This window comes from Rhodotorula graminis (genome assembly GCF_001329695.1).
Source record: "Rhodotorula graminis WP1 unplaced genomic scaffold RHOBAscaffold_3, whole genome shotgun sequence".
Taxonomy (NCBI): Eukaryota; Fungi; Basidiomycota; class Microbotryomycetes; order Sporidiobolales; family Sporidiobolaceae; genus Rhodotorula; species Rhodotorula graminis.
This window is the reverse complement of record NW_017264930.1, coordinates 263,171-291,024: the sequence shown is the minus strand read 5'-3', so window position 1 is coordinate 291,024 and position 27,854 is coordinate 263,171. Positions and strand designations below refer to the sequence as shown.

The window sequence follows — 27,854 nt, the reverse complement described above, 5'->3', positions numbered from 1 at the left end:
GGAAGAGAAGGGTCTAGTTGCGCTTCTCATTTTCGAGAGAAGGAGGTGCCGCTCAAGTCCCAGACGTCGAGTATCCGGCTCAACAAGGACGGCCATAACGACAGAACCCGGGATTAAACTACTCTCGAGGAGCTACAGCGTCTCGCAGCTACCTTCTCTTGCTCGACGAGGTCAACTTCTCGGTTTCGAGAGAAGTAGGTGAGGGACAGGTTCTAGACGTCGAGTATTCGTCTCAGCAAGGACTGTGAGAGCGGCGGAACCCGGGATTAAACTACTCTCGAGGAGCTACAGCGTCTCGCAGCTACCTTCTCTTGCTCGACGAGGTCAACTTCTCGGTTTCGAGAGAAGTAGGTGAGGGACAGGTTCTAGACGTCGAGTATTCGTCTCAGCAAGGACTGTGAGAGCGGCGGAACCCGGGATTAAACTACTCTCGAGGAGCTACAGCGTCTCGCAGCTACCTTCTCTTGCTCGACGAGGTCAACTTCTCGGTTTCGAGAGAAGTAGGTGAGGGACAGGTTCTAGACGTCGAGTATTCGTCTCAGCAAGGACTGTGAGAGCGGCGGAACCCGGGATTAAACTACTCTCGAGGAGCTACAGCGTCTCGCAGCTACCTTCTCGAGCCCGCGCCAGCGCCGGCTCCTCCTCCCGCCCCGGGTGCAGCCAGTCCACCTTGTGCTCTGCGCTTCGCTCCCGCGGTCCCGACGAGCGGCGGGCTGAGCGCCCTCAGACCAGCTGCGCCTGGCCCTCCTCCCGCACCGCTCGCACCGCCACCGAGTCGCCCTGCGCCGCCTCGCCCGCTCTGCACGCTCGACGAGCCGACGCTCGCCGTGTCGGCCGCTCGCACGAAGCCCGAGCCCGACGCCGAGCCGTGCGCAGGGCCCGTCGGCCGCCGTCGTCCCGCTGCAGCCGTCCCGACGAGGCGCGAGCCGGCGCCGGCCGCTCCTCCCGACGCTCCTGCGCCCGCCGCACCACCGCCGTCGCCCTCCGCTCGCGGGCTGACGCCGTCGCCGACCGCCTGCGCTGCCGCCGCCGCACCCTGCGCGCCCGCCTGCACCGCGCCGACCGCTCGAGCCGGCGACGCCGCCGCCTGCCGGCGCTTCTGGACGCCGCGAAAGTGCGCGAGGAGCTCGGTCCAGCGGATCGAGGGCGGGTCGGGCGTCGCTGCATCTGCGCGGGTGCGCGCGAGGGACGACAGGGTCGGGTTGGACGACGAGCCGGGGCCGGAAGAGGACGAGGGGCTCGGGCCGCTCAGGGTCGACGAGAGCGGGGTGGTCGTGCGGTGCGGGGACGAGATGAGCGAGGCTCTGCGTGCAAGAGAGAGCGGTCAGTGAGAAAGGAAAGAGGAGGGAGGAGGAGAGGAGGCGAGACGCACCGAGGGACCGTCTGGAGGAAGCCGAGCGACGACACGGCGCTCAGGCGGTTGCGCAGGGTCGCGAACGCGCTCGATTGCGGCAGGAGCATGAGGAGGCCGTACATGGCCTTGAGGAGGTAAGGATGCCGCTCTGGCTCGAGGAGCTGCAGGCGCAATGCTGTCGCTCGGGGAGGGGTCAGTGCGGCGGCGAGGAGATAGGCGAGAGGGGACGCACAGGTAAAGACGGGCGACTCGATGAGCTGCACGAGCTTGTCGATCTGGATGAGCATCGGCACCGTCATCTCGAGGTCGGCGCTGCGGGACGAGGTCCGTACGAGGGTTCAGTCTCTGTGGGCCCGGGCGAGCGAGAGGAGAGAGAGCGAGGACGCACAAGATCTGGAGGAGCGCGCTCGCCTGCTCGTACGCCTGCGCGAGGAGGCAGAGCGTAAAGGTGGCGACGGCGTTGTGCGACCACGACCGGTACAGCGTGACGAAGAGGTTTTGGCCGTCCTGCGTGCGGTCGAGGCGTGTCAGTGCCGCCACCTCCCGAGAACACGCGCACACGACGTCCGTGACGTCGAGCGGGAGAATGAGAGGCGAGGCGCACCTTTGAGTCGAGCGTGCGCAGGCGCTTGCGGAACTCGCTCAGCTCGGGCGAGGTGATCATGATGAGGTTGAGGTTCTGCACCATGACGCTCGCGAACTCGAGGTCCTGCAGTCGACGATGAAGCAGGTCAGTATCGGGTTCGTCGCAAGGAGAGAGAGGTGAGGGAGAGAGGGGACGCACCTCGTCCTTCTCGAGAATCTCGGCGCACGTGCGGTAGATCCGCTCGGCGTTCAAGCTGCCGCACAGCTGCCGGATGATGAGGCTGCCCCTCGTCTCGAGCAACTTGCGGTCCGTGCTGAACAGCTCGAGGAGGCTGCTCATAAGCGGCGCAAAGTACTCGTCGTCGCCGCCGCCTGCCGCTCCTCGTGCGCCGGCCCCGGGACCCGACCCGAGCGAGCTGATCTGCGCGAGGAGCTGCAGGTCGTACCGCAGGACGCGCTCGGACGAGTCGGACAGGAGCTTGAGGAGGACGGCGAGCGACAGGCCGGACGAGGTCGACGAGGCCGACGGGTTGCGCTGGCGCGACGTGCTGCGGGCGGCGGCGGCGGCGCCCTGCGTGGACGAGCCCGTAGGTCGGTCTCGGCGTGAGGACAAGGACGGGTCGTCGCCGGCGAGGATCTGCAACGAGAAGGGGAGGGCGAGGTCAGGATCGTTCTGCTCGAGCGCCGACGAGGATCAAGGGGGAGGGACGCACCTTTCTCGGCGCCTTCTGGTGCAGCATGAGGAGCCACTCGAGCGCCGCGACCCTCGTCTCCTCGTTGTCGCTCAGGAACTGGAGCGTGAGCTCGTTGACCGTCTGGCCGTACGCGAACCTCGCCGCGTCGGGCTCGAGCGGGTCGACAAAGTCGTGCGCGAGCGCGAGGCCGAGGCCTTGTGGCGGAGGCGGTGGGCCTGCGGCGAGGTGATGCGGGGCCGAGGACGAGTCGGAGGAGGGCGATAGAGGAGCGAGGGCGGACGACGGCGCGTGGAGGAGGGACGAGGCGTCGCTGCCCGGCTTGTGACGGTCGTGCCCTGGCCGAGGCGTCGCCGCCGACGAGCTCGACGGGAACGGGATGGATGAAGGAGAGGGCGACGCGACGTTGGGCGCGAACGCGACGGTCGACAGGGTCGTGTGCGGCGGCGAGAAGTCGGCGGCCGAGGCGGGCGACAGGCCGCTCGAGCCGTTGGCGCCGCCGGCAGACGAGCCGTCGACGGGTAGGGCCTGGATGACGGCGAACAGGAGGTCGTTCGTGTCGCTCGCAGCCTGCTGGATCTCCTCGACGTGGTGCGCGAGGGCCGACAGGATGACGGGGATGAGGCGCGGCGCGAACGGGACGACGACGCCCGGGACGAACGCGAGGAACTGGGAGATCCAGTGCAGGCACGTCGCCTGGATCTCCTCGTCTGCGCGCAACGTCGAGAGCGGGTCAGGGGAAGGCTTCGGGTCGAGCGAGAGGAAGGACGAGGACGGACCGGGAAAGCTGAGGTGCTGGACAAGAATCTCGACGATGGCGCCGTACTCGATGTGGACGCCTTGGCCGGGCAGCCACTCGGCGCTGCCGTCGCCCTCGAGCGGGTACTCGTCGTCGTCCTCGCTGTCGCCGAGGGCGTCCTCGTCGTCTTGGCCCTCGAGATCGTCGTCGTGCTCGGCGAGCGTCCTCGGCGTCGGCGTCCCCTTGCCGTTCCACTCGTCCACCTCGTCGCCGTCGTTGTCCGTGTCGCCGACCGTGACCGTCCTCGCCTCGCTCGCACGCCGCCGCCTGCGCCGCTCGCCGTCGCGCTCCCACGCCTCGCGCCGCGCCGCGAGCCCTTCGAGCTGCTGCTTCCTCGCCTCGCGGATCTCGCGCAAGAGGTCCTCGAGGAGGCTCTCGGTGCTGCACCGCACCTCGTCGGTCGGGTCTCCGAGGTACCGCAGGAGGCCGTCGAGAAAGTCGGGCAGGAACGTGATGAGCTCGAGGTCGGGCACCTGGTCGAGCGTGAGGAGCCACGAGATGAGGAAGGTGCGGGTGAACGGGTTGAGGACCGACAGGCGCTCGTGGAGGAGGGGGATGAAGCGCGGGAGGGAAAATGCGCGTTGCGGTTGAGGGCGGCTCGAGGCGTGGTCCTTCTCGGGGCCGGCAGGATGCGGGTGGTGGCCGTCAGGGTAGACGTCGGGCGAGTAGTCGTCGCCATAGTTGGCGCGCGAGATGTACAGGGCGGCCTGGTCCTGCACGATGTCCTTGAGCTGTCGGTCGAGGAGCTCGGCGCCGTTCTTGACCGACACCTCGGGGTCGGCCGCGAGCTGTGAGCGAGTTCGCTGGGTCAGTGGCGCTCCTCGCCTCGTCGTAGAGGCCGCTCTGGCGCACCTTGGACAGGGCGTCGAAGAGCTCGTTGAAATAGACGAGGATCTCGCCGTGTGCGACCTTGGCCTGCGGGAGGGACAGGGTGAGTCGCGGGCCTGTGGGCAGTCAAGAGGGACGCCGACGCACGATGTTGTACATGCTCTCGCACGCGTAGTAGCGGATCTTGGAATCGTGGTCCTCGAAGCAGGCGAGGACGGGCATGATGAGGGGGCCGAGGTAGTCGGCGAGTCGAGGTCCGAGAGCGATCCTGTGTACGCGCGCAAAGGAGGTCAGGCCCTCGCTCGCCGATTTCCGCGAGACGGGAGAGAGGGAGAGGACGCACGCAGTCGAGGCAAGGCCCATGATGCCGCCGCTGCGCGAGGCGTGCACCTTTGAGCCGGAAAGCTCGACGAGCTGCGTGATGACGACGCGCAGCTTGTGCTCGCTCTCGGGCGTGCCCGCCGAGGCCATTTCTCGCACTGTGGGCGCATTCGAGGGGGCGAGTCAGTGTTGCGCTGGGTCGTGCGAGGGGGAGAGGTGCGGGCCCGAGTGGGGGTGAGGGAGGAGGAGAGGGGGAGAGAGCGACGACGGGGCGAGGATGCCGCGGTCGCCCGTGTGGATCCTTCCTGGACACTCAGGGGACTGATAGGGGAGAGTTGGACGCACACACGGGCTCATAGGCGAGGGAGGCCTTGCGTCGAGCGTCGTAGGAGGCGTTTTGGAGGCCCTGCTTGATCGAGGGCTCCATGGTGGCGGGCGCGACTCGGGTGGACGGGGCCCTGCGAGCTGGTGCAGCGGCGGCAAGCGCAGCAGGTGCGACTGAGCGAGTGGGTCGAGCGGACGAGGTTGGCCGTCGCGTCGTCGTCGGACGAGGGCGTCTCACTCCTCGACAGCGCTGCACACCCGTTCCGAGCGTGTTGTTCCAGCGTAGAGCTACTCAGAGTACCTTGACAAACACTGTGCACCCACCAGCTGTCCGCCCTGAGAGAGCCGGGCGAGGTCGTCGTTGTCGGCCGTGCGGGTGCCGAGCTTGTTCGTTCCCTCTCGCTCTCGCCTCGCCCTCGTCCGCCGAGCGCCATGCTTGCCACTCCAGCGAGCCGCACGGCCGCACGAGCACCCGCCCTGCTGTGCACCTGCTCGCCGGCGCGCCTTGCCCCTTGGCGCCTCGCCGCAGCCTTTCCTCCCCCGCCTTCTTCAACCTCGGCGCACTCGTCCCGCCCGCTGTCGACCCGCGCCTTGCAACAAGCCGCACCGCCACCCCGTCACCCGAGCCATGCGCCCATACCGCAACCCCCGCGCCGCACCGCGACCACCTCGTCCGCACCTCCCTCGTCGTCGTTCGGCCCGACCGCGGCTTACGACGACCAGGTCGCGCGAGGCTTCATCCAGAACGACCCGCACCAGCGCAGCATCGTCGCCCTCCTCCAGGACATGTACGACCAGCTCGCCAGCTACGACCCTCCCCCAATCGGCCCGCTCCCGCCGCCCGTCCAGCCGAGCATGTGGGACCGCCTCATGCGCTCGCGCTTCTTCCGCGACATGGCCGACGAGCTCCACCAGGCCAACACGGCCACGATCCCGCTCCCGCCACCACCGCCGGGCCTCCCGAAAGGCCTGTACCTCTTCGGCTCGGTCGGCTGCGGCAAGTCGTTCCTCATGGACCTCCTGTACGCCCACCTCCCCGACAAGTACCGCCGCTCGGCGAGCGAGGGCGGCTTTGGCGCGAGGAGGGTCCACTTCCACCAGTTCATGATGGACGTCCACAAGAAGGGCCACCTCATCAAGCTCCGAGACGGCGCCGCCCAGGACTGGATCGTCATGGCCGCGAGGGAAATCGCCGGCGAGACGCGCGTCCTGTGCTTCGACGAGTTCCAGGTGCGTCCCTCGTGTCCTCTCGGCGGGTCGTCTGTCACGGCGAGGCTCGAGCGAGACGCTCACCCTCGTCCTCCCCGCGCAGGTGACCGACATTGCCGATGCCATGATCCTGCGCCGCCTCATGGAGGCCCTGCACGCGCACGGCGTCGTCTGCGTCATGACGTCCAAGTGCGTCCGCTCCCTCTTTCGTCGCCGTCGCACGAGGTCCTTTCACTGACGCTCGGTCCTCGCCCGCAGCCGAGCGCCCGACGAGCTCTACAAGAACGGCATTCAGCGCGAGCAGTTCGTGCCCTGCATCGAGCTCATCAAGAGCAGCTTTGTCGTGCACTGCCTCGACTCGGACATCGGTCCGTCCCTCTCTCCCTCTCTCGCCGTCAAACTCGGCCGTGACCTTTCCCCTGACGCCTCCCTTCCCTGCCCGACAGACTACCGCAAGCGCCCTCGCGAGCTCTCGCGCGTCTACTTCAGCCCGATCACGGACGCGACCAAGCGCGAGTTCGCCAAGCTGTTCCGCAGCGCGTGCGACCACCTGTCGCCCAACGAGGCCGTCACGACCGACCGCCAGCTGTCGGTGTGGGGCCGCCCGGTGCACGTGCCGCACTCGACGTCGCAGGTGGCCCACTTTGCGTTCGAGGACCTGTGCGGCGACGGGCACAGCGCGGCCGACTACCTCGAGATCACCAAGACGTTCGGGAGCATCTTTGTCAGCGGCGTGCCGCAGCTCGGGCTCGAGACCAAGGACCAGGCGAGGCGCTTCATCCTCTTTGTCGACGCGGCGTACGAGGCCAAGGTGCGCTCCCTCTCTCTCTTTCTCTCTGCCCCTCTCCTTCGTCTCGCCCCGCCGTCGAGAGCGTCCACTCACTCGTCCCTCCCCTCGCCCGCAGACCAAGCTCTTCGTCCTCTCGGACCCGCCTATCGCGCAAGTCTTCTCGGACGAGCGGCCGGCGGGCGCGGTCGGCGCGGGCGAGATCTCGGCGCACCAGCGCTCGATGATGGACGACCTCGGCCTGTCGGCCGACATTGTCGGCGCGAGCTCGATCTTTACCGGTGACGAGGAGGTGTTTGCGTTCGCGAGGGCTGTCGTGCGTCCTCATTCTCTCTTTATCTCCTTCGCTGTGACGTTCTCCTCGTCGGCGCCCGCGTCGGCCTTCTCAAGTCAGGCTCGTCTCGGCGCCCGCTCGAGGGACGACTCGCTGACTGTGCTCTCGTGCGCACAGTCTCGCATCACGGAGATGGGCACGGTGCACTGGGCGAGGTCGCAGGGCGTTGCCGAGGGCGCGCAGGGGCTCAAGGGCGAGCAGGTCGAGGAGGAGGGCGTCAGGCTGTCGGCGGCGGCGTAGCGAGCTGGTGCAGGGCACGGCGCACAGTCACACTCGGTCTGATATAGTCGTGCAACTAGCTCGTGAGCGCCTCCCGAGAGGGAACGACGAGGCGCGAACTTTTGGCTCGGACCCCCCTTTCCCTCCTTCCCCTCACTCGCTCCCACCTCGCCCTCGCCCGCCATGGGCCTCGACATCACCAAGGGCGCCCTCAAGCCCGCCAGCAAGCCCAAGACCAAGCCCAAGCCCGTGCACCACTTCCCTCACTCGCCCTCGCCCCCGACCCCGTCCTCGTCCTCCTCCCACCGCGTCACCGGCACCCCACACTCGCCCGCCGCCACCGCGCCCGCCTCGCTCGCCTCGCCGCAAGTGTTCACGCCCCGCATCAAGCAGACGGCGAAGCGCGGGCGGCGTCCCGGCGCGCCCGTCAAGGGGCGGCGCCTCGTCAACGAGGAGGACGCGCTCGAGGCGGGCAGGGCGCACCAGGGCTCGCTCGGCGCCGCTGCGCAGGACTCGACCTGGGACTACGGTGTGCACGGCGAGTCGGCGAGGGGCAGGCAGGACGAGAGCGTCGCCGAGTCGCCGCGCATCGTCGTCGACGCGACGGCGAGCGACTCGAGCGGCTCGGGCGGCTCGGACAGCGAGCTCGAGGCGCACCTCAACGGGCCCGACTCGCCCTGGTTCCGCCAGCACGCGTCGGTCGTCACCGCTCCCGTCGGCCAGGGCGGCAGGCGCTTCGGCCAGCCGTCGGCGTCGACCTCACGCTCGTCCGCCATCTTCGCCGCTCGCCGCGACCCGTTCGACTCGGCCCAGGACTACAGCCCTCTCGAGCACCAGCAGGGGTCGGCGTCGTCGGGCGCCGGGCTCGAGGTCGACGTCGACAAGGAGGAGATGACGCCCGAGCCGCAGGCGACGCAGGGCCAGGGCCAGGGCAGCTCGAGCCCGGCCTCCCAGCTCGAGAGCCCGGCTCCGACCGTCTTCGACGGCTACGCGCGCAAGGAGAAGGCGCGCGAGCAGGAGCAGGGGCAGGGCGACGGCGGCGGGCCGTGCGAGGGTCCGGTCGGCGGCGAGGTAGGCGTCACGGGCAGCGCGTCGCCCGACGTACCGCTGTCGCACAAGCGCCGCATTGACGACGTCCTTGACGACGAGGCGGACGAGCTCGAGGGCAGGCGCAAGCGCGCCGAGACGGTCGACGAGGACGAGGTGCGCCGTTCGCCTTTCCGCTCTCCCTTTCCCTCTCTCGCAGACCCTGACTCTCTTCCACTGCCCGTGCAGCTCGACAACTACGACGACAACCGCACCCTGTCCTTCCTCGGCGACTCGCAGGACGGCGGCTCCGCCTCGCCCGACCCTCGCGCCGGCACCTCGTTCTCCCAGCGCACCCTCGGCTCGCGCTCGACCACCCTCATCGAGACGTTCCTCCGCAGCGACACGCCCTACCACGATGACGACGGCGACGAGGCGTTCGAGCGCGACGAGTCGCCCCTGGCGGCGAGCGAGGAAGGGCGCGGGCGTCGCCAGAGCACGCCGTTCCCGCTCGGCAACGGCGACGGCGACACCGGCAGCGGCGGGCAGCGCTCGTCGTCCTTCTCGCCCGCGCCCGCCGAGCACCCGAGCTCGTCGTCGCTCGAGCAGGCGCAGCCGGCGCCCGCGCCTGCGCCGCGCCGCACCCGCACGGTCCTCCCGCCGTCGCTCGCCGAGCACTACGGCGCCGAGGTGACGCACCCGCACTACCACCACGCGACGCTCCTTGCCGCGTCGGCCGGTGCAGCGTCGCAGCAGGAGCGCGAGGACGGCCCGCTCAGCTGGGACGAGGAGAAAGAGGGGTTCGTGCGCCGGTTCGCGGCGGTGACGGAGCAGGTCGGCGAGCTGTTCGAGTGCGTCCTCCTCCTCCTCGTCTCTCTCTCTCTCTCTCTCGAGCGCATCACGATCCTGACCATCTTCTCGAACGCTCGCAGCCGCCAGGCGTCGCACTTTGCCGCCATCGCCCACGAGCTCGAGCAGCACGGCGAGCGCCTCGCCGCGACGGCGCACAAGCTCGACGAGACCAAGGAGCGCGTGCGCGAATGGGGCAAGCCCATGTTCGAGGCGGCGAGGGGCGGCGGCGAGCAGCGTGCGGCGGTGGCGGCGGCGGCGGGGGACGAGGGAGAGTGCGAGGGCGGGGAGGAGGTCAAGGGGAAGGCGGTCGAGGAGGGCGACAAGGGCCAGGACGGCGCCGAGGTGGCGACGACTGACGAGAATGGCGAGGCGTGAGGACGTGCTTGTAGCCGAGCTTGAGCTGTGGAAGCGCTTTTCCCGATCCTCGACCTGCGAGGAGAACTTGAGAAGGTTGCCGAGGAGAGCTCTTTCTCTCTCCGCTCAAGACGCTGCATGCTCGAGGTGCTGCTCGAGCAGGAAGTCTCTCGAGAGAAGCAGGCGAGACGAGAGAACTGACTCAGAGAACGACGATGCAGAGAGAGCGAGAGGCAGTACAGGAGGAAAAGGGAGAGAGAAACGACGACCCGAGACGACCCCTCGCCGCTCACACGTCGTACGGCCTGACGCCCGCCAGTTGCAGCATCCTCGCGCTCGGCTCGACGACCGGGAACTTGAGCTCGCCGTCCTCGGTCGGGCGCGCAAAGATGTTCTCGAACGGGTTGTGCGTCGTCGCGCCCTTGTCGGCAAACAGCTTTTGCTTGACGGCGCGGTCCTTGGCGTTGAGGAGCTCGTCGGGGGCCATGCAGACATAGGTGCAGCTGTGGGCGGCGGGGAGGAGGGGTCAGGATCGGGTCTAGGGAGAGCGAGGACGGGACAGGAGGAGAGGACGAAAGGGACGCACATGCGCGTGCGGTCGCCCGACGGCGGCCGGTTGTAGTGGAGCGTGCGCGAGTCCCACTGCAGAACGTCGGGGACGATGTCAGTCCGAGAGACGAGGGACGAGAGGGGACGTTCAAGGATAGAGAGAAAGAGGGACGGACGAGGATGAGGTCGCCCGGGTTGGCGCACACCTTGATCCACTCGCACCCTCGCTCGTAGAACCACTCTTGCTGCTCCTCGGTATAGCCGTACCCTGTGCGTCCAAGTCGAGAGAGAGAGTCAGTCCTGGCTCGCGAGGAGGAGCGACAGGAAGGAGGAGAGAGTGGGGCGCACAGTCGGCAGGTCCCCACGACGAGTGGTTGGCCTTCTGCTCCGGGTGCTGCTCAAAGTACTTCTCCATGATGGCGCCCGAGCCCTTGAGGACCATGAGGCCGCCGTCGTCGGGCCCGTTCGGGAGCAAGTTGACGATGCCCTGGGCGCAGAAAAAGCCGCGGCGGTTCGGCGACTGGTCCATGTGCTGCGGAGGGGGCGAGACGCAGGGGTCAGTCGCGAGGCTCGAGAGGGACGAGAAAGAGGGAGAGGGAGAAAGGAGGACGCACCTCCCACTTCTGCGCGGGCGGGAGGTCCTTGCGGTGGCAGAGCATGACGGCGGCGCCGTCGAAGCTCGTCGTGAGCTTGTCGGTGCCCCACAGCTCGGCGAATCCGTCGACGACGCCCTGCTCGCACCGGATGGCCCACAGGAAGTCCTCGTGGTAGACGCGCGAGGCAAACATGCCGCCCTTGACGTGCACGGGCAGGTGCGCGTTGGTCCAGGTCGCCTCGTCTCGACGGTCGAACCCGAGCTGGAACGCCTCGAGCCAGTCGTAGGCGCGGTCGGCGTAGGCGAGGGCGCGGTGCTCGGGGATGGCGGGCACGACGACGAAGCCGTCGGTCGCGAGGGCCTGCTTGATGGGCGACTTGTACGGCGTGTGGTCGAGGAGGTCGGCGTACTTGTGGGGCGGGAGCGCGACTGGGTCGCCGTGCTGGGCGAGGGCGAGGTCGATCGAGGGCATGGTGTCGAGGGAGAGAGGGAGGTGGGGGTGGGGGCGGTGCGGTCGACGACGAGGGGACAGAGGTCGAGCGCGGTGATCGGCGAGGGGGAGGAGAGTGAAGGCAAGAGGTGCAGGACCTCGGGCGACTGGCGGCTGTGCCGGCAGGAGGTGCAGCTCGCACGAGACGACTCGCCCGTTCCGACCCTCGGTTGAGCGGGGTGTGGGTCGGAACTTGGCCGCGCTCTCAGCGTCGGCCCGGGGCGGTGCAGCTCGGGCGAGTGCGTGGCTCTGCGAGGCGCTGGGCGAGCTGCGAGAGGCTTGCGGATGTCGACGAGCGGCTGCTGCGGGGTCCAAAGAGAGGCCGGTCAGCCGACGGGTGACACGGAAGCGCGACAGGGAGACGAGGGGACGCACAAGGTACTCGGTCTGCTAGTCTGCCGCATGCTTGTTCCCCCTCGCCGAGCTGCGCGGGCCCATGACGAAGCCGGCGAGCGCAAGTTGGCTGATGCTGAGGAGGTCGAGGTCGAGTTGGCGATGAGGGACGGGGAGCACGACGGGCAGGCGGTCGAGGGCCTTGCGTAGCGAGGCTCAGGCAACGTCCCCTAGCAAGCTAGTCGGGGCAGCGGCTGGTGCGAGAGCGACGCTGCGAGAGGACGAGGCGAACCCGACTTTCGACCGTCGCGAGCTGGGCAAAGGTCAGGCTCGAGCATCGTGCGCGCTCTCTCGACAAGGCGAAGGAGAACATCCGAATGCACTGTTGCTACAGTCTATCGCCTCGCCCCTTGCCCCTCTCGAAAGGGCGCCTCCTGCGCAGGACCCGCCCCGCAGCGCTCCTCGCCCTCGCTCACGCCTCCTGCTCGCTGAGGAACACGCGCAGCTTCTCGAGCGCACGGTACCGGTGTGAGATCTTGTTCTTCTCGGCGCCGTCCATCTCGGCGTACCTGTGCGGCAAGAGGAGAGAGTCGTGGGTCAGGAGAGGCTCGTGACCGATTCACCGCGGGCCACAGCGCAAGCGTTCGTCCCTGTGGACGAGCGCCGCGCACAGGACAGCAGAGAAAGATCGACGCACGTCTGGCCGTTGCCCTCCTCGGGCTCAAACACCGGGTCCCACCCAAAGTTGGTCGGGCCCCTCGCCGGCACAATCTTGCCCTCGGTCCGGCCCTCGAAGATGATGGGCTCGCTGCCCGGGCCGGCCGAGTAGGCGAACGTGCAGATGGCCGTCGCGCGCTTCGAGGGGAAGCCGGCGAGCATGTTGTTGAGGCCTGCGCGGGGCGAGGGGAGGAGGGACAGGAGTGAGCGGCAGGACGAGGAAGGGACGGTGTCGAGCGAGGACGCACCTTCGTGGCCGACCGACTTCATAAAGTACTTGATGAACGGGCCGGGAAGGCCGCCGAGCGCCTCAAAGCCGAGCGCGGTGTCCTGTCGGCGAGGAGGACGAGGTCAACTCGGCTCGCTGCTCCTTGACCTGGCGCCGCTCGCGCTCGAGAGGAAGGAGGGACGACGCACCTCGGTGATGCAGGGCCCGCCGATGGCGTCTGCGGCGGCGCTGACCTTGGCCCTCGCGACCTCCTGGGTCGTGCCCTGGATCTCGGGGAGGTCGAGGTCCTGCGACTCGACGGTGAAGGGTGCGGGTGCGCCCGAGCTGTGGGCCGAGGCGAGGAGGATGGCGCGGACCTCCTTGAGCTTGTTGGCGTTGCCCGTGACGAAGAGGATGGACCTGGGCGAGGACGACATGGTGGGGGGAGGAGGGCGAGGTCGGCGGGCGAGGTTGACGGGTCGGGCGATGTGTAGAAGGTTGTTCGAGAGTTCTGATGCAGCAGTGGCAGCTCGGCTCAGCAGGTTGAGCGAGGGGATGAGGGCCAAGAGCAACGACGAAAGTCGGCTCGAGCCAGAGCTCCTCCTCACTGGCTCCTCGTCGGCTCCTGTGGCCCATGCTAGCCCTGGAAGCTGTCAAGGCGGTAGCTCGGATACCCTCGCGGCAGGCCGGCGTCCTCGCACCACGGCATCGCTGCTTCACAACTTCATCTCCCCGACCTCGCTTCGAGGTGAGTTCTCGTCTAACTTTCTCTCCTATGGCCAATCTGACCCGCTCAGACCCACCAGAGCAGCATCTTTGTGTCCGACTCGCACGACCCGTGGTTCAACTTGGCGTTCGAAGACTGGCAAGTCCCCCACTCCTCCTCCTCGAACCCTCGTTGCCTCGCTAACGTCGTCCACGCAGGCTCTTCCGCAAGACCGACCCCGACCGACGCATCCTGTACCTGTACCGCAACTCGCCGAGCGTCATCATCGGCCGCAACCAGGTCCGCCCGTCCCGTCTCTCGAGCCCTTTCCTGCATCGCCGACTCACGAGCGACGACCTTGCAGAACCCGTGGAAGGAGATCAACCTCTCTCAACTGCGCACCCTCGAGATCCCGTTCGTGCGACGAAAGAGCGGCGGCGGCACCGTGTACCATGTGCGTCGGCCTGCTCCTTCCCCTCGAGCGAGCCAGCCTGACCTCTTTCCCGCTCATCGCAGGACCTCGGCAACACCAACTACTGCGTCTTTGTCCCTCGCACCGAGTTTGATCGACGCTCAAACGCCGAGCTCGTCACGACCGGGCTGAACTCGCTCGGCGTGCCGGCGTACGTCAACGAGCGGCACGACATCTGCGTCGACGGGTTCAAGATGAGCCCTCTCCCCTGCGCATTCCGTTCTTGAGCAGGGCCTGACATGCTCCTTCGGCGCAGTGCACGTGTCGGGCTCGGCGTTCAAGCTCGTCAACAAGCGGGCGTACCACCACGGCACGATGCTCATCGACGCCCAGCTCGGCAACTTGCGCGGCGTCCTCGGCAGCAACAAGGTGCGTCCCGTCTCCTTCCCTCGGGCTGTCGTTTACCTTGACCGACTCGAGGCCTTCGCAGGACTCGATGGTGACTAAGGGCGTCGCGAGCGTGCCCTCGCCCGTGCGCAACCTGTCCGAGTCGAGCGGCGAGGTCGACCACGAGCGCTTCGTCGAGGCGGTCGCCGAGCAGTTTGCGCGCAAGTACGGCGTCAGCAACGAGGTGCAGGTGCGTCCCCAGTCTCTCTTTCTCGGACGTGGTCGTCAAGCTGGGTGACTGACGAGCGAGGTTCGACCTGCAGCGAATCGACGAGGGCGAGCTCGACACGAACGAGTACGTCCGCGACGTGGTCGACGAGCTCAAGGTGCGTCTCTCGGTCCTCTCTCTCCTTTCCGACCCGAACCTGGCTCACTCGGCCTCTCACGCAGTCGTGGGACTGGCAGTACGGTCAGACGCCCGAGTTCACGCACGAGATCAGCGGCTCGTTCCCGTTCGGCAACATGGTCCGTCCTCCTCCCTCACTACAGTCTGCGTCCGCTCCCTCCCGACCTGACCGCCCCCTTTTCCCGCGCTCGCCCGCGCCACAGACCCTCTCGATCAACTCGCGGCACGGCCTCATCTCGTCGGCGTCGCTCTCGCATCCACCGCGGCCGCTCGAGTGGTGGCGGGCGGCGACTGAGCTGTGTCGGCTGCTCGAGGGCGACCGGTACGAGAGTGTCGAGCGGACGAGGGAGGCGGCGGCGAGGCTGAGAGGCGACGAGGGGGACAAGGTGAGGCAGTTGCTCGAGTGGCTGCGGGGCGAGATGTAGCGGCCGTGCCGGAACCTGTATCGAAGTTCTGCTGTGTTGCGGGCTCTTGCAGCGTGCTTGGCGAGGCGAGCGAGGTCGAATTGGTCGAGGCCGGGAGGTCGAGCTGAGGAGGCGAGCTGAGAGGGGGGGCCAGAAGGGCGACCGGGCTCGGAGGCCTGGCCAGCGGGGCTCGAGGCTGGTCCAAGTGGACCTCGCAGCAGGTTGGCGGTGGCAGCTGGCCGTACGATGCGGATGCGCGAGCGGGAGAGCCAGGGAGGAGCAACGAGGAGGCGACCGCCGGCGAGCGCGACCTCCTCTCTTTCCCCTCGTTGCTCTCATCCGCGTGGAACAGCCGCTCCTACAACGTGCGCTACAGCTCTCTCCCACCCGGCCTTTCCCCCAACTCGCCCGCCATCAACCCGCACCAGCGCGACCTCGAGCCGGCCCGGTTTCGACGCACTCGGCGCGCGCAAAGTCTGCCGCTCGCCGTCACGCAGCACTCGTCGCCGCAGGACGGTCAGCGGGTGGCCAGGGTGGACATGCATGTCGGCACGGTCGAACGGGCGGATTTGGGGCACTCTGGGGCGGGCGAGGACGGCGGACGGCTGGGCTTCTCCTCCCTCCGCTGAGCACCATTCTCCCTCATCTCGCGGTTCACCCGCGAACCGCTCAAACGAGCTGACTCTTTGCTCCCACATACCTCCCTACCCTCTCTCTCCCCCCACGACGCACCCTCGTCCCGACCCGCCCTCTCGCACCCGCCGTCGTCGTCGCCCTGTGGAACACGCTGCCCTTGTTGGACCTCTCCTCTTGCTCAGCGTCATGGCCGAGCAAGTCGAGAAGTCCTTCCAGAAGCAGCCGCTGTTCCACAACAGCAAGGTCGCCACCACCTCGCGCAAGGTCGCCGGCAAGGACCGCAGGTGGACCAAGGAGGTCGGCCTCGGCTTCAAGGTGAGTCCCTCCCGCCCTCCTCTGCGTCCTCCTCTCGCACGTTGAGCCCCTCGGCTAACTCTTGCGCGCCCGACAGACCCCCCGTGAGGCGATCGAGGGCACCTACATCGACAAGAAGTGCCCGTTCACCGGCCTCGTCTCGATCCGCGGCCGCATCCTCACCGGCAAGGTCGTCTCGACCAAGATGACCCGCACCATCGTCATCCGTCGCGAGTACCTCCACTTCGTCCCGAAGTACTCTCGCTGTGCGTCCCTCTCTCTCTCTCGCGGTCGGACGGTCGGCCGAGTCGAGCTGACCCTCTCCCTCGCCCGCAGACGAGAAGCGCCACAAGAACATGAGTGTTCACTGCTCGCCGGCGTTCCGCGTCGAGGTCGGGGACTCGGTCACCGTTGGCCAGTGCCGCCCTCTGTCGAAGACCGTCCGGTGCGTCCCTGTCCCCTCCTCGAGCTCCTCCAGCCTGGACGGACCCATTCCGCCTGATGCTCTCAAGACAATCACTGACCTCGTTGCCCCACACAGCTTCAACGTCCTCCGCGTCCAGAAGCAGAAGGTCAAGGCGTTCTCGCGCTTCTAAACGGAGCCAGGGCCGTCTGTCGGTAGGGAGCAGGGGAGGTGGAAGACGCGCTGTACTCGATCCGTGTGCGCGTGCTCTTGCACCGGCGTTGGAGGAGAGGGATCTGCGAGAGTTTGAGAGCGTGCGCTCGACTCGGCGCGACCCTCGTCGGCGTCGTCGAGCGCTGCGCCGAGGTGCTCGTGGGCTCGTCTCGCTTTCCTCGCTGGTCGGCGGCTTGATTTTGTCGCTTGCGCTCTTGATGGCTGTCGACGAGCCTGTCGCCGCCAAACGCGCGGCAGCTGGCGCCCTCATTCAGCCTGCGGCGCGACTTCCCCGCCGGCGCACACTCCTCGCGACTCTCTCTTCCGCTCCTCAACCTCGCGTCAACGTCGCCCTCTCGCCAGGCCACGCGACCGCCCTTCACGTCATCTTTGGCATCGTCTCGACTCTCCTGCAGCCGGTCCAGCACCGTGAGTCCCCTCCCCGTCCCCCCCTTGTCCTCATCAGTTGGGCGATCGCCCTCCTCGATTTCTCCTCGAGGACGCACCGAGGGCCGCGCAGAAGCTGACCCAGCCCTCGCACACCCTCTGCAGGCTACCATGGGCCGCGAGCTCGACCGTTTCGCGGTCTCCCTTCCCGACTACCTTCACTGCCCGGTTTGCCTCGGCGCCGCCTACCCGCCCATCGTCTCGTGCAGGAGCGACCACATCGTGTGCCAGGAGTGCATCGACGAGATGCGCCAGGACGAGCGCCCTGCGCAGTGCCCGTCGTGTCGCGAGGTCATGCCCGTCCACACCAAGGTCTCGCTCGGCTTCAAGCGAGCCATCGAGCGCTACGGGTGCGCCCACAGCCCCCTCCTTCTCTCTCACTGTGCGAGACCTGACTCTTGCTGGTCGGCGCAGGTACAAGTGCGAGCGCGAGGGCTGCGAGTGGGTCGGCAGCGTCGGTGACCTCGCCCAGCACCTCAAGAACTCGGTGCGCCCTCTCTCCCTCTTCCTCTCTCGGCCCTCTCGAGCCGCCACTTACACGCTCGTACGACGCAGTGCGAGTACCGCAAGATCAACTGCCCGCTGTGCAAGTACGGCATCTTGGCCAAGGACCGCATCGCGCACGTCCACGACTGCCCCGAGGTCTTGATCGTCTGCCCTCGCGGCGGCAGGGAGTGCAGCGGCATCCAGGCGTCGGGAGGGCACGGCCTGTTCCGCCGTCGCGAGCTGCCTGAGCACGACAAGGTCTGCGCCATGTTCAGGTGCGTCCCTCCTTCCTCCTCCTCGTCCTCCCAGCGGTCGCCCTCTTCGAGCAGCAACGACGGCGAGCTCACCCTCCTCGTCTCGGTCCTCTCCCTCTACCTCTCGCCTCGCAGGTGCCGCGTCGGCTGCCACACCTACACGCTCTTGACCAACCGCGAGCCGCACGAGAGCGAGTGCGCGTGGTCGCGCGCGCGCATCGCGACCCTCGAGCAGAAGCTCGTGCGCGCTCAGGAGCAGATCGCCGAGACGCGTGCGACGCTCGAGCTGCGACTCGCCGCAGAGCAGCAGGCGGGCAGCGTCGCTGTCGAGCGCCAGGACGAGCAGGACGAGGGCGAGCGCGCCATCGGTCAGAGCCCGCCCAAGCGCCCTCGTTGCCTGGGGCTCCTCGAGCTCTACTCGGACGACGAGAACGGGCCGGGCGAGGGGCTGCGCAAGGGCGCCAAGGGTCGAGCGGCGGCGGGCGGCGGCGGCGGTGGCGCGGGCAAGAAGCCGGTCGCGAGCGGCAGCGGCGCGCGCGCTCCGGGCGTCCTCGCCCAACAGCCGCAGGCGTCCTGCAACCGCGGGCCCGGGACGAGGATGCGCCTCAAGTGAGGCTCGTCCTCGTCGTCCTCGTCCGCCCTTTGCGCCTCACTGTCCCCTCCTTCCCTCTCTACCGTCTTCCCCTCTTTATCATCGTTCCTATCCTACCGCCTTGCTCTCCTTGTCGTACCCTCCGTGCAGTGCAGTGTATCCGCTTGACCTGTCTGCGCCTTCGTGAGCTGCGCGAGCGCCAGAGAGAGGCTCGAACCGGGCCTGCAGCACTCGCTCGGACCGCTTTGCTCCCTCCCCAGCAGCCGACTTTCGTGCTTGTCGTCGCAGAGAGCAGCTGTGCACAAGTACTGGGCCTGCAAAAGCGGCTCCGAACAAAGCCAGACATTCGGTTCCCTTTGACCCCGCTCGCGCGCGCACACGCCTCGCGCCTTTCTCCTCCTCCTCTCGCGCCCGCTTGGCTCGAGTCGCTCGCCTGCTTGTCCGACTGCACTCTCAGCACTCTTCGTCGCCCTCCAAGCCCATCTCCCGCCGCCCCAGCACGGTCCGTCCCCTCTCCCACCTCCAAGCTCCCCTCATCAGTCGCCGCCTTTCTTCCGACGAGGAGGGACTCGGGGACTGCGATTCGGGTGCAAGGGAGCTGACACAGTCCTTGCGCGCACCCCTGCAGGTCATGACGGGCCCCGACCTCGACCAGTTCACCGCTGTCCTCCCCGACCATCTGCACTGCCCCGTGTGTCTCGGCGCCGCCTACCCGCCCGTCGTCGCCTGCTCGCGCGAGCACATCGTCTGCCACGGGTGCCTCGAGAGCATGTGCAAGAAGGGCCTGCAGCCGCTGTGCCCGACCTGCCGCGAGCCCGTTCCGGCGACGCTCAAGATCTCGCCCGGCTTCACGCGCGCCATCGAGAGCTACAGGTGCGCCCACCCCCTTGCCTTCCTCGCCTCGAGCTCGTTAGAGCTGACCTCGCGTCGAACCCGCAGCTACAAGTGCGACAAGGGGCAGTGCAAGTGGGTCGGCAGTGTCGGCGACGTCCCGCAGCACCTCAAGGACTCGGTGCGTCCCTCTCTTGCGCTCTTTCACTCTAGATCGCGCCCTGACTTACCTCGAGCCACCCAGTGCAAGTACCGCGAGGTCGAGTGCCTGTGCTCCGCCAAGTACCTCGTCAAGGACCGCGCCGCGCACGGCGTCGAGTGCCCTTTGACGTCGCTCTTCTGCCCACGTGGCGGCAAGGCGTGCTCGGGCGTCACTCGCAGCGGCATGTTCCTTCGTCGCGACCTGGCGGCGCACGAGAAGGTGTGCACGATGTACAAGTGCGTGGACCCGTCCCTCCTCGAGATCCTCGTCCTTTGTCGTCCGCGAGCTCACGCTTTACCCCCTCCCTTCCCGCCTTCGCTCCCTGCCCTACCTCTTCGCTCTTTCGACGACAGGTGCCCCTACAACTGCAACACGTACACGACCGCCGCCAACCTCGTCGCGCACCAGAAGAGCTGCTCGGCGTTGCGCCTGCGCATCAAGTCGCTCGAGCGCAAGCTCGCCATCAGCGAGGACCTCGTGCGCACGTACCAGGAACTCGGCAAGAAGCGGCACGCTGTGCAGAAGGGGGCGCAGGGTCGCGCGCCCGAGGGCAGCGGCGACGATGACGTGGTCGTCGAGGAGCAAGGCCCGGCCAAGCGCAAGCGCGTGCGGCAGGCGAGCGCGCTCGAGATCATGACGCTCGAGTCGAGCGACGGCGACGACCTCGAGGCGCGCGTCCCGGGCGAGGCGATGGGCCGCTCGGGGCGGCGCAGGGCGGCGTTCGGGACGAGGGGTCGCAGGGCGTCGTCGGGCAACCGCAAGGGCGCTCAGAGCGGTGGCGACCCGTCGCCGTCGTTGTCGGAGAAGGGCATTGTGGTCGAGTGAGTCCCGCATCGTCGTCGTCCTCGGCCTCGCTCTTTGTACCCCGTCCTGCTTTCTCGTCCTTTGCTCGCCTCTCGCGTCCCTGTTTGTACACTCTCCTGCCCTGCATTGCACCCGCTTGACCTTCTGGCACCGTATCGGCTTGCGAGCGCGTCAAAGAGAGGAGCAAGTTGTCGCCGTCGAGCCGACAGCGCGAGGAGCGAGAGGGAGAGCGGCGCGAGAGAGAGAGAGAGAGGTAGCTCGAGAGCGACATTGGGTGCAGCTGGGCGAGCTTGCCGTGCCCGTGGCTGAGCCGGAAGAAGCAGGCAAAGAGCCATGACGAGGGAGAGCGAGGCCGTTGCCCTTGGACGCAAGCGCTGCGACAAGTTGAACGAGCGCTCCTCCCCCTCCTCTTCTCCCTCTCGCCCACTCAGCTGCGCCTCACCCCGACCGAGCCAGCCTCGCCACCACTCTCGCACCTGCTGTCCACCCGGCGACAGCCCATGTCCCGCATCCCCATCCCTGCCTCGCCCTCGCTCAACCCGCCTCACGCTCCCTCGCCCGCCATGTCGTCCCGCGCGCCCTCGCGCCGCCCAGAGTCGGTCTACTCGGCCTCGGGCTCGAGCTTCGTCTCGGCGTCGACCGTCCCGTCCACCCCGCCCCCGGGCGCCCAGGGCGACAACCTCGCAGAGACGCGCAAACGCCAGGGTCGCCGCGACGAGGTCCGTCAGCCTCTCCCCCTCTTGTCGCGTGCGGTGGGGCCAGCGCAGTCGAGGAGAAAGGCGGAACGTGCCACTAGACTCGGCGCCCTGCAGCGGCGAGGCGAGGTGGAGCGAGCGCGCGAGGTGTCGGCTCGGAGCTCATCGGCGGCGACTCGAGCGCGTGGCAGGGCTGGGCGAGCGCATGCACGGGCGCACTACCTGCGACAGTGCACGCTCGCATGCAGTCCACCCGCACAAGGAGCCCACACTGACCCCCTTCCCCTCCTCCCCCGCAGGCCATCCGCAAGAAGATCGAGTCGGAGCTGTCGCGCAAGCGCCCGCCCTCGAAGCGCTCGGGCCAGTCGAGCCAGCAGCAGCAGCATTCGTCTTCGTCTCGCGCGCCTCGCCCGCTCAAGGGTACCGTGTCGGCCTTGCGCCCGCTCCCCGCCCTCACGGTCCCGCACGGCATGAGCGTCTCGGACGCGAGCCAGCTGTGCGCCGCCAAGCGCACCGACTGCGTTCTCGTCGTCGACGAGGACGAGCACCTGTGCGGCATCTTTACCGCCAAGGACCTCGCCTTCAGGGTCCGTCCTCGCTTTCTCCTCCTTGTCTCTCGCGACCCTCGTCCCTGACTCGCTCTCTCGTTCCTGTGCAGGTCGTCGGCGACGGCCTCGACCCTCGCACGACCCCGGTCAGCGCCATCATGACGGCCAACCCGATGGTGACGCGGGACACGACCTCGGCGACCGAGGCCCTCCAAACCATGGTCACCCGCGGTTTCCGTCACCTCGTGCGTCCCTCTCTCCCCTCTCGACCCCCGAACAGACGAGCGAGATTCCTGACCTCGTCACCCGCACACAGCCCGTCTGCAACGAGGAGGGCGACGTCGTCGGCCTGCTCGACATCACCAAGGTCTTCCACGAGTCGCTCGAGAAGCTCGAGAAGGCGCACGGCTCGTCGCAGCGCCTCTACTCGGCCCTCGAGGGCGCCCAGGAGCAGTTCGGCGGCGCCGACGCCGGCGCGAGCAACCCGCTCCTCGCGTACGTCCAGGCGCTCCGCGACAAGATGTCGTTCCCGGACCTCGGCTCGATCCTCGACGCGCGCACGACGGCCGCGACGGTCGGCGTCAAGACGAGCGTGCGCGAGGCGGCGCGCATCATGCGCGAGAAGCGCACGACGGCCGTGTGCGTCATGGAGGGCGCCGACATGAAGAAGATTGCCGGCATCTTCACCTCGAAGGACGTCGTCCTGCGCGTCATCGCCGCCGGCCTCGACGCCAAGACGTGCAGCGTCGTGCGCGTCATGACGCCTCACCCCGACACGGCCGTCCCGACCCTCAGCATCCAGGACGCGCTCCGCAAGATGCACGGTCCGTCCCCCCCTCTCTCGCTCTCTCGTCAAGCGGGTTTCCCCAGACCTGAATCGGCCTCTCCCCCCTGCTCGCAGACGGCCACTACCTCAACCTGCCCATCGTCGACGAGGCGGGCGCCCTCATCGGCATCGTCGACGTCCTCAAGCTCACGTACGCGACGCTCGAGCAGGTCAACACGCTCCACGCCGACGCCGGCGGCGCCGCCGACCCGGCCGGTGGCCCCCTGTGGGGCCGCTTCTTCAGCGCCGCCGCCCAGGCCGACGACGACGGCGACACCGAGTCGATCGTGTCGGGCCTCGCCGGGTCCGAGGCGGCGTCGTCGTCGCAGGCGCCGTTCCAGACGCCGACGCGCCCGGGCTACCACCGCGGCCTCGACAGCGTCGACACGCCGGGCAGCGAGCTCTTCCCCGCCGACTCGGCCAGCGTCGTCAACGACGACGCCTCGTCCGAGGTCGGCCTCGGCGCCCCGGCTCGTCGCGGCGGCGCTCCTCCCGCCGCGTCGAGCGTCGGCGCGTCCCAGGCGCCGTCGTCGATGCAGCAGCAGCTGCCGATCGTCGACGACGGCACGTACCTGTTCAAGTTTGTCGCGCCCGGCGGCACGACGCACCGATTCCAGGCCCGGTACGACTCGTTCGAGTTCCTGACCGACATCGTGTCGGGCAAGCTCTCGTCGGACCCGTTCTTCGTCGTCGACGGCGCCGCTCAAGGCGACGACAACGAGCAGCAGCAGCAGCAGGCGCAGCCGGACCCGAGCGACTTCCAGCTGTCGTACCGCGACGACGACGGCGACCTCGTCCTCGTCACGGCCGACGGCGACGTGACGGACGCGGTCGCGACGGCCAAGCAGCAGGGCAAGGACCGTGTCGTGCTCCACGTCAGCGGCGGCTCGTCATGGAAGGCGGCCCTCGCGAGGCGCGACGCTGCCGCCGCCGCTCCTGCGGCCGAGCCGGCGCCGGCGCTCGTCAAGAAGCTCGTCGTTGTCGAGGAGGAGGCCGAGGGCGCCGAGCACGACGCGCCCGTGTCGCCCGTCGCCAAGGAGGACGACGCCCCTCGTCGCGCCGCCCGCAAGGCCGCCACGTCGTCGTCGTCGTCGAGCGGCGACGGCGACCTCGTCGCGGGCGTCCTCCCCAAGGAGTACCTCCTCCCGGCGTCGATCGGCTTCCTCGGCGTCGTCATCGCGACCGTGTTCATCGTGTCGCGCGCGAGCGGCAATGCGAGGTAGAGTGGGCGAGCGCCCCGCCTGGCTCTCGGACCCCTTCCCCTTCCTCCCCGTCCTCGCCCTCTCTCTCTCTCTCTCTTTCGCCTTTCGAGCCTCCTCTCTCTCTGTACCAGCACCCCCTTGCCTCTCTCCTTCCCCTCACCTATCCCTATCACGCAACGACACAATCACGACCCTGTGCGCCTCTCCTCGCCCGCCTTCGCGCGACGCCCGCCTGTTGGTACAGCTCCTCGTAGAAGCCTCGCTCGCGCGCCGCCGCCGTGCAACTAGCCGAATCTTTCGCTCTCGCTCTCGCTCTCGCTCTCTCTCGCACGCTCTCTGCTCTCGAGCGAGTGCGGCCAAGTCCAAGTCACGCCAATCCGATTCCTCCTCTCGCCCTGCGCTACGACCCTCTCGCGCCGCGCCTCGGCTCGACACCCGAGCTCAGACGATGCTCTCGAGCTCCTTGGCGTACCGCAGCGCGGCGCCAATGACCTGTGCGCGGTCGAGCTCGCGCGCGTCGTCGCTCTGCGGCGGTGCGGGGGCGGCGCCGCCGGTCGCCATGGTCGAGGGGACGCCCGCTGCTGCTGCTGGGGCTGCCGACGAGGGTGCGAGCTGCGAGGGGTGCGAGGGCGACGAGGGGAAGTGGAGCGTGTGGGTCGAGGGGTCGAGGTGCCAGTTGCGCTGCAGGGAGGGAGGCGGCGTGTCAGGGCACCTCTTCCTGTACACTGCGACTCGCCGATCCCCGAGGGGCAAGCGAGACGCAGAAGAGAGACGGCGCGGGCGCGGCGACGCACCTGAGCCGCAAAGCTCTTGACCTCGTCGTCCGACTCGAAGAAGAGGAGCGTGCGCGCGTCGCGCAGGGGCAGGCTCTCGTACGCGCGCTCGTCGCACGCCGCGATCTCGGTGCGCACGGTCGCGAGGAGGGGCGGGGTGAGGTGGGCGAACTCGGGGAGTGGGAGGTGCGAGGCTGAGGAGGAGGAGGGGGTCGAGGAGGAGGAGGTGGTGGGGCGGCACAGGGACCAGACGCGCGAGTACGAGCCCTCCATGAGGCAGCGCTCGAGCTGCGGGTAGCAAGGGAGTCAGGGTCGGGCGGACGCGAGAAGGAGAGGGAGAGAGGGAGGGGACGGACCTGCATGACCCAGGCGACCTCTTTGCTGTCGACGACGTGCTTGCGCTCGAGCGTCTCGAGGACGGTGTGGAAGTCGGCGATGCGGTTCTGGCTCAGGAGGCGCAGGAGCGAGAGGGCCGTCAAGGGCGCCTCGTTGTGCGAGGTCGGGAGGGTGGTGGCGAGCTTGCCGGCGTAGAAGGACGAGAGGAGCGAGAGGTAGCGGTCGAACGAGGCGAGGTCGTCGGTGCGGACCGAGAAGAGGGCGCCGAGTTCGAGGATGTCGCCTGCGGGAGGGAAGGGCGTGAGTGGTGGTCGGGGGGAGAGAGGGAGGGAGGGCAAGGAAAGGGGACGGACGGGCCGTGGTGAGGGCGCCCTGGTCGACCTTGTCTGAGTCGGGAAACAAGAGGCCGAGGTCGGAGAGGTGGACCTTGAGCTGGGCGAGGAGCTGCTTGACGGCGGCGTTGTCGAGCGAGTCGGGGCCCTTTGCCCACTCCTGCTGGAGGCGGGAGTAGAGCTGGGTGGCTTCTGCGCTCATGGTAGTCGAGTCGAGGTGGAGGTGCTCGAGTTCACGGGACGGGGTGACGAGCGTGCGCTTGTTGGCGGTGGTGGACGAGAGGTCGGAGGGGGACGAGGGGCGGGGGCGTTTCGGGACCGCGGTGGACGACGAAGAGGACGGGGTGGCCAGGGTGACTGGTGGGGGTAGCCTCGAGTGGGCTGGGCTGTGTGGACGAGTGGAGGAGGAGGAGGAGGAGAGGAGCAGCTCGCTGACGACGCCGTCTCATCTCGACGACGACGACTCGGCTCTGTCGCTCCTCCCACACACCTCTACGACACACACTGCACACCCAGACTCGCACACCAACCTCGCACACCCACCACCGAACCCACCCTCGACCCGCCCACCAACCTGCGACCTCGCTCACCATGCAGCACCCGTCTCAAGCCACAACCCTCATCCCCGACATCTCGCGCCTCAAGGCCGGCGAGATGAACCTCGGCACCTCCATCATGGCCGTCGCCTTCCCCGGCGGCGTCGTCATCGGCGCAGACTCGCGCACCACCATGGGCTCGTACATCGCCAACCGCGTCACCGACAAGCTCACCTACCTCTCGGACCGCATCTACTGCTGCCGCTCGGGCTCGGCAGCCGACACCCAGGCCGTCGCCGACATCGTCACCGCCCAGCTCTCTCAGTACGAGATGACGCACGGCGAGCGACCGGCCGTGCACGTCGCGGCCAACATGCTCGAGGGCATCGTCTACCAGAACAAGTGCGCTCCCCTCTCTCTCTGTCTCCCTGTGAAGCTCGACACTGACACGTACTCGCCCACGCAGGGACCGCCTCAGCGCAGGACTCATCGTGGCGGGCTGGGACCCGATCAACGGCGGCACCGTGTACAACATCCCGCTCGGCGGCGGCCTCTTCAAGGGCCCGTGGGCCATCGGCGGCTCCGGCTCGACCTACATCTACGGCTACTGCGACGCGACCTTCCGCGAGGACTGGGGACAAGCAGAGACGGTCGAGTTTGTCAAGAATGGCGAGTCCTCTTTCCTTTCTTTCTCCCCTTCTTCCCTGCTCTCCTCAATCTCTCTCACGCCCGCGCTCCATCCCCCTCCTCGTACCTCGTACTGACCCGAGTAACGCACCCACAGCCCTCGCCCTCGCCATGAGCCGTGACGGGTCCAGTGGCGGCACGATCCGCCTCGCCATCATCACCGAGGGCGGCGTCGAGCGCGTGTTTGTGCCCGGCAACGAGCTGCCGCCGTTCGGAGACAAGCTGTAGCTCGGCCTCGTCGCGTCGAGTCGAGTTGAGCGCGGTCGTCGTCGTCGTTTCTGTATTTCCCTTGCAAGGACTTTGTTTCCCGCCTTCCCGCGCTCGAGCCTCGTTCTCTCTCTCCTTTCTCTCGTCGGCAACCTCTCCTCTCGGTCTCTCTCTCGTCTAGCATCCGAGAGTGTGCGAGAGCGGGCACGAGCAGCGTCCGCTAAGGAGCCGCAGCGAGAAAGAGAGCGAGAGCCTCTTCCTCCTCTCTCGCGCCTCTTGTCGCACTCGCGTCGTCCCGCGATCGTCCCGCGAGCGAGAATCGGTCCTGTACTCCTCCTGACGAACCTGCCGCCCAGTTATCGAGCGGCAAAGAGCGCGAGAGGCCGCACGTCGGTTTGAGAAGGTTGACTAGCACGAGCGCACGGGCCTCCCGCTCGCCTCATCGACCTACCTCGCCGGTGGCTTGCTGTCCTTGCGTCCGTCTTCCGAATCTCCCTTGATGTCGAGCGTGCGAGAGAGAGAGAGCGTGCGTGAGAGGCGCAAAGCTCCCGAACCCCCTTCTCGCCGTGCGTCACCAGCTCGTTCAGGCCTTCACTGCTCAAATCCGGCACCCTCATTCGATCCCGAGTACAGCAAGCTCTCTCTCTGGCCGCAGACTGAGCTTGACGACGCCTCCCTCGAGCGTCGTCGGCTGCACCTTCGACGAAAGCTGTCGAGCCCTCCCCTCGGGCGCTCGAAAGCTAAGCGAGATCACAAGAAGTCAAGTGTGAGCTTGTAACCTCATCCGGAAGCTATTGCCGAATAGGAATCGCTAAGCGAGGAGGGAGGAGGGCGCCGTTCGCAGTGTCACCTCCTCCCACCCGCACCCTCACGACTGGGTGGGCGATTTGCGCTTCGCCCGTGTACCTGAACACTACAGCAACGACGGCGAGCTGCACCCGCACCACCGCGAGCGGCCGCCGAGGGCGCAGGGCTCGCCGCGTCTTCATCAGCAACTCGCGTCGTCCGACCGGTCTCGGCTCGTGGCAACGGCTCATGGGCATGTGGGAGTCGTCGTCGACGGCTATGGCAGCATCAAGGAGACTACTGGGCCAGGCGGCCGCGCGGCGTGGGCTGTGGGCGACTGGTGCGTCCTCCTCCCGCCTGGCTCCCCGTGTTTGGCGCCCCTCTCCCTCTCCTCTCGCCCCCTCCACTACCTCGCGATGCAGTGCAGGGGTCCTAATGGACTGACCTAGTCCCTTTGCAGGTGGAACGGCTGCGCACGGTGGTGAGAGCGGCCTTCTGGGCGGCGCGAGGCGGGTTTTTGGACTTTGAGGCGGCTCATCTTGTCCTTTGTAAGTCCCGCGCACTCTCTCTCTCCCTTGCAGGACCTTCACGTGGGTCTTTGCTCCTCGCCGAGCCGCGCACTGACCCTCTCGACCTCGCGGCGCAGGTTAGTCGCGCCCTCGATGGCAGCACCCCCTTCTCGGCCCCGAAAGCTTCCCCTCCCGCCCTTGCTGCGCCGCACGACGGCTCCCTTTCCTGTCCGAAAGCTCTCCTCGTCCCTCTCGATCGTTCCCCAGACCGCTCAGAGTTCTCGTTCGTCGTCGCACTCGTCCCGACGGCTCAGCGAGTCGAGCCGTCGCGGACGGGTCTCTACGAGGCTGCGCCCGCCCTCAC

General features: G+C 67.9%; 12 protein-coding genes across 12 annotated transcripts; 8 read left to right on the top strand and 4 right to left on the bottom strand.

The window, feature by feature from the left end:
• Nucleotides 1-1,189: 1,189 nt before the first annotated feature.
• On the bottom strand, nt 1,190-4,729 carry RHOBADRAFT_34234 (uncharacterized protein; the record flags this gene model as incomplete). The annotated part of the gene is made up of 13 exons (XM_018413180.1): nt 1,190-1,304; nt 1,373-1,529; nt 1,587-1,666; nt 1,743-1,861; nt 1,959-2,063; nt 2,139-2,474; nt 2,653-2,952; nt 3,151-3,341; nt 3,411-3,595; nt 3,725-4,218; nt 4,283-4,345; nt 4,406-4,526; nt 4,602-4,729. Coding segments are annotated over 13 exons (2,394 nt in total), but the record flags the coding sequence as incomplete, so codon positions are not given.
• An 831-nt stretch (nt 4,730-5,560) lies between these two features.
• On the top strand, nt 5,561-7,591 carry RHOBADRAFT_24616 (uncharacterized protein). The gene is made up of 6 exons (XM_018412646.1): nt 5,561-6,133; nt 6,216-6,301; nt 6,371-6,480; nt 6,559-6,923; nt 7,018-7,215; nt 7,351-7,591. The coding sequence occupies exons 1-6, from the start codon at nt 5,690-5,692 to the stop codon at nt 7,471-7,473; spliced, it is 1,326 nt and encodes a 441-aa protein (XP_018272840.1). The 5' UTR covers nt 5,561-5,689; the 3' UTR covers nt 7,474-7,591.
• A 44-nt stretch (nt 7,592-7,635) lies between these two features.
• RHOBADRAFT_51781 (uncharacterized protein) lies at nt 7,636-9,705 on the top strand (the record flags this gene model as incomplete). The annotated part of the gene is made up of 3 exons (XM_018416012.1): nt 7,636-8,655; nt 8,728-9,329; nt 9,411-9,705. 3 exons carry the CDS (start codon nt 7,636-7,638, stop codon nt 9,703-9,705), a joined length of 1,917 nt encoding a protein of 638 aa, XP_018272839.1.
• Nucleotides 9,706-9,879: 174 nt separating this feature from the next.
• On the bottom strand, nt 9,880-11,300 carry RHOBADRAFT_34228 (uncharacterized protein; the record flags this gene model as incomplete). The annotated part of the gene is made up of 5 exons (XM_018413179.1): nt 9,880-10,187; nt 10,271-10,326; nt 10,410-10,501; nt 10,582-10,765; nt 10,848-11,300. 5 exons carry the CDS (start codon nt 11,298-11,300, stop codon nt 9,974-9,976), a joined length of 999 nt encoding a protein of 332 aa, XP_018272838.1. The 3' UTR covers nt 9,880-9,973.
• Nucleotides 11,301-12,012: 712 nt separating this feature from the next.
• On the bottom strand, nt 12,013-13,013 carry RHOBADRAFT_51779 (uncharacterized protein; the record flags this gene model as incomplete). The annotated part of the gene is made up of 4 exons (XM_018416011.1): nt 12,013-12,220; nt 12,349-12,541; nt 12,617-12,698; nt 12,786-13,013. The coding sequence occupies 4 exons, from the start codon at nt 13,011-13,013 to the stop codon at nt 12,124-12,126; spliced, it is 600 nt and encodes a 199-aa protein (XP_018272837.1). The 3' UTR covers nt 12,013-12,123.
• A 366-nt stretch (nt 13,014-13,379) lies between these two features.
• On the top strand, nt 13,380-14,912 carry RHOBADRAFT_12541 (uncharacterized protein; the record flags this gene model as incomplete). Its single annotated transcript, XM_018412096.1, has 8 exons — nt 13,380-13,445; nt 13,514-13,582; nt 13,647-13,736; nt 13,799-13,973; nt 14,011-14,123; nt 14,185-14,331; nt 14,405-14,467; nt 14,532-14,912. Coding segments are annotated over 8 exons (1,104 nt in total), but the record flags the coding sequence as incomplete, so codon positions are not given.
• Nucleotides 14,913-15,713: 801 nt separating this feature from the next.
• On the top strand, nt 15,714-16,417 carry RHOBADRAFT_12743 (uncharacterized protein; the record flags this gene model as incomplete). The annotated part of the gene is made up of 4 exons (XM_018412102.1): nt 15,714-15,842; nt 15,919-16,087; nt 16,158-16,266; nt 16,363-16,417. 4 exons carry the CDS (start codon nt 15,714-15,716, stop codon nt 16,415-16,417), a joined length of 462 nt encoding a protein of 153 aa, XP_018272835.1.
• Nucleotides 16,418-16,995: 578 nt separating this feature from the next.
• On the top strand, nt 16,996-18,237 carry RHOBADRAFT_41995 (uncharacterized protein; the record flags this gene model as incomplete). The annotated part of the gene is made up of 4 exons (XM_018413992.1): nt 16,996-17,234; nt 17,299-17,371; nt 17,440-17,645; nt 17,760-18,237. 4 exons carry the CDS (start codon nt 16,996-16,998, stop codon nt 18,235-18,237), a joined length of 996 nt encoding a protein of 331 aa, XP_018272834.1.
• A 610-nt stretch (nt 18,238-18,847) lies between these two features.
• Nucleotides 18,848-20,095, top strand: RHOBADRAFT_51778 (uncharacterized protein; the record flags this gene model as incomplete). Its single annotated transcript, XM_018416010.1, has 4 exons — nt 18,848-19,089; nt 19,156-19,228; nt 19,292-19,485; nt 19,603-20,095. 4 exons carry the CDS (start codon nt 18,848-18,850, stop codon nt 20,072-20,074), a joined length of 981 nt encoding a protein of 326 aa, XP_018272833.1. The 3' UTR covers nt 20,075-20,095.
• Nucleotides 20,096-20,616: 521 nt separating this feature from the next.
• RHOBADRAFT_34221 (uncharacterized protein) lies at nt 20,617-23,374 on the top strand (the record flags this gene model as incomplete). Its single annotated transcript, XM_018413178.1, has 5 exons — nt 20,617-20,772; nt 21,048-21,335; nt 21,407-21,541; nt 21,613-22,120; nt 22,198-23,374. 5 exons carry the CDS (start codon nt 20,617-20,619, stop codon nt 23,343-23,345), a joined length of 2,235 nt encoding a protein of 744 aa, XP_018272832.1. The 3' UTR covers nt 23,346-23,374.
• A 312-nt stretch (nt 23,375-23,686) lies between these two features.
• On the bottom strand, nt 23,687-25,082 carry RHOBADRAFT_24603 (uncharacterized protein). Its single transcript, XM_018412645.1, has 5 exons — nt 24,787-25,082; nt 24,454-24,716; nt 24,119-24,385; nt 23,959-24,005; nt 23,687-23,847 (listed from the first exon to the last, which is right to left on the bottom strand). The coding sequence occupies exons 1-5, from the start codon at nt 24,965-24,967 to the stop codon at nt 23,766-23,768; spliced, it is 840 nt and encodes a 279-aa protein (XP_018272831.1). The 5' UTR covers nt 24,968-25,082; the 3' UTR covers nt 23,687-23,765.
• Nucleotides 25,083-25,356: 274 nt separating this feature from the next.
• RHOBADRAFT_41991 (uncharacterized protein) lies at nt 25,357-26,216 on the top strand (the record flags this gene model as incomplete). The annotated part of the gene is made up of 3 exons (XM_018413991.1): nt 25,357-25,703; nt 25,768-25,956; nt 26,072-26,216. 3 exons carry the CDS (start codon nt 25,357-25,359, stop codon nt 26,214-26,216), a joined length of 681 nt encoding a protein of 226 aa, XP_018272830.1.
• Between the last annotated feature and the right edge of the window lie 1,638 nt (nt 26,217-27,854).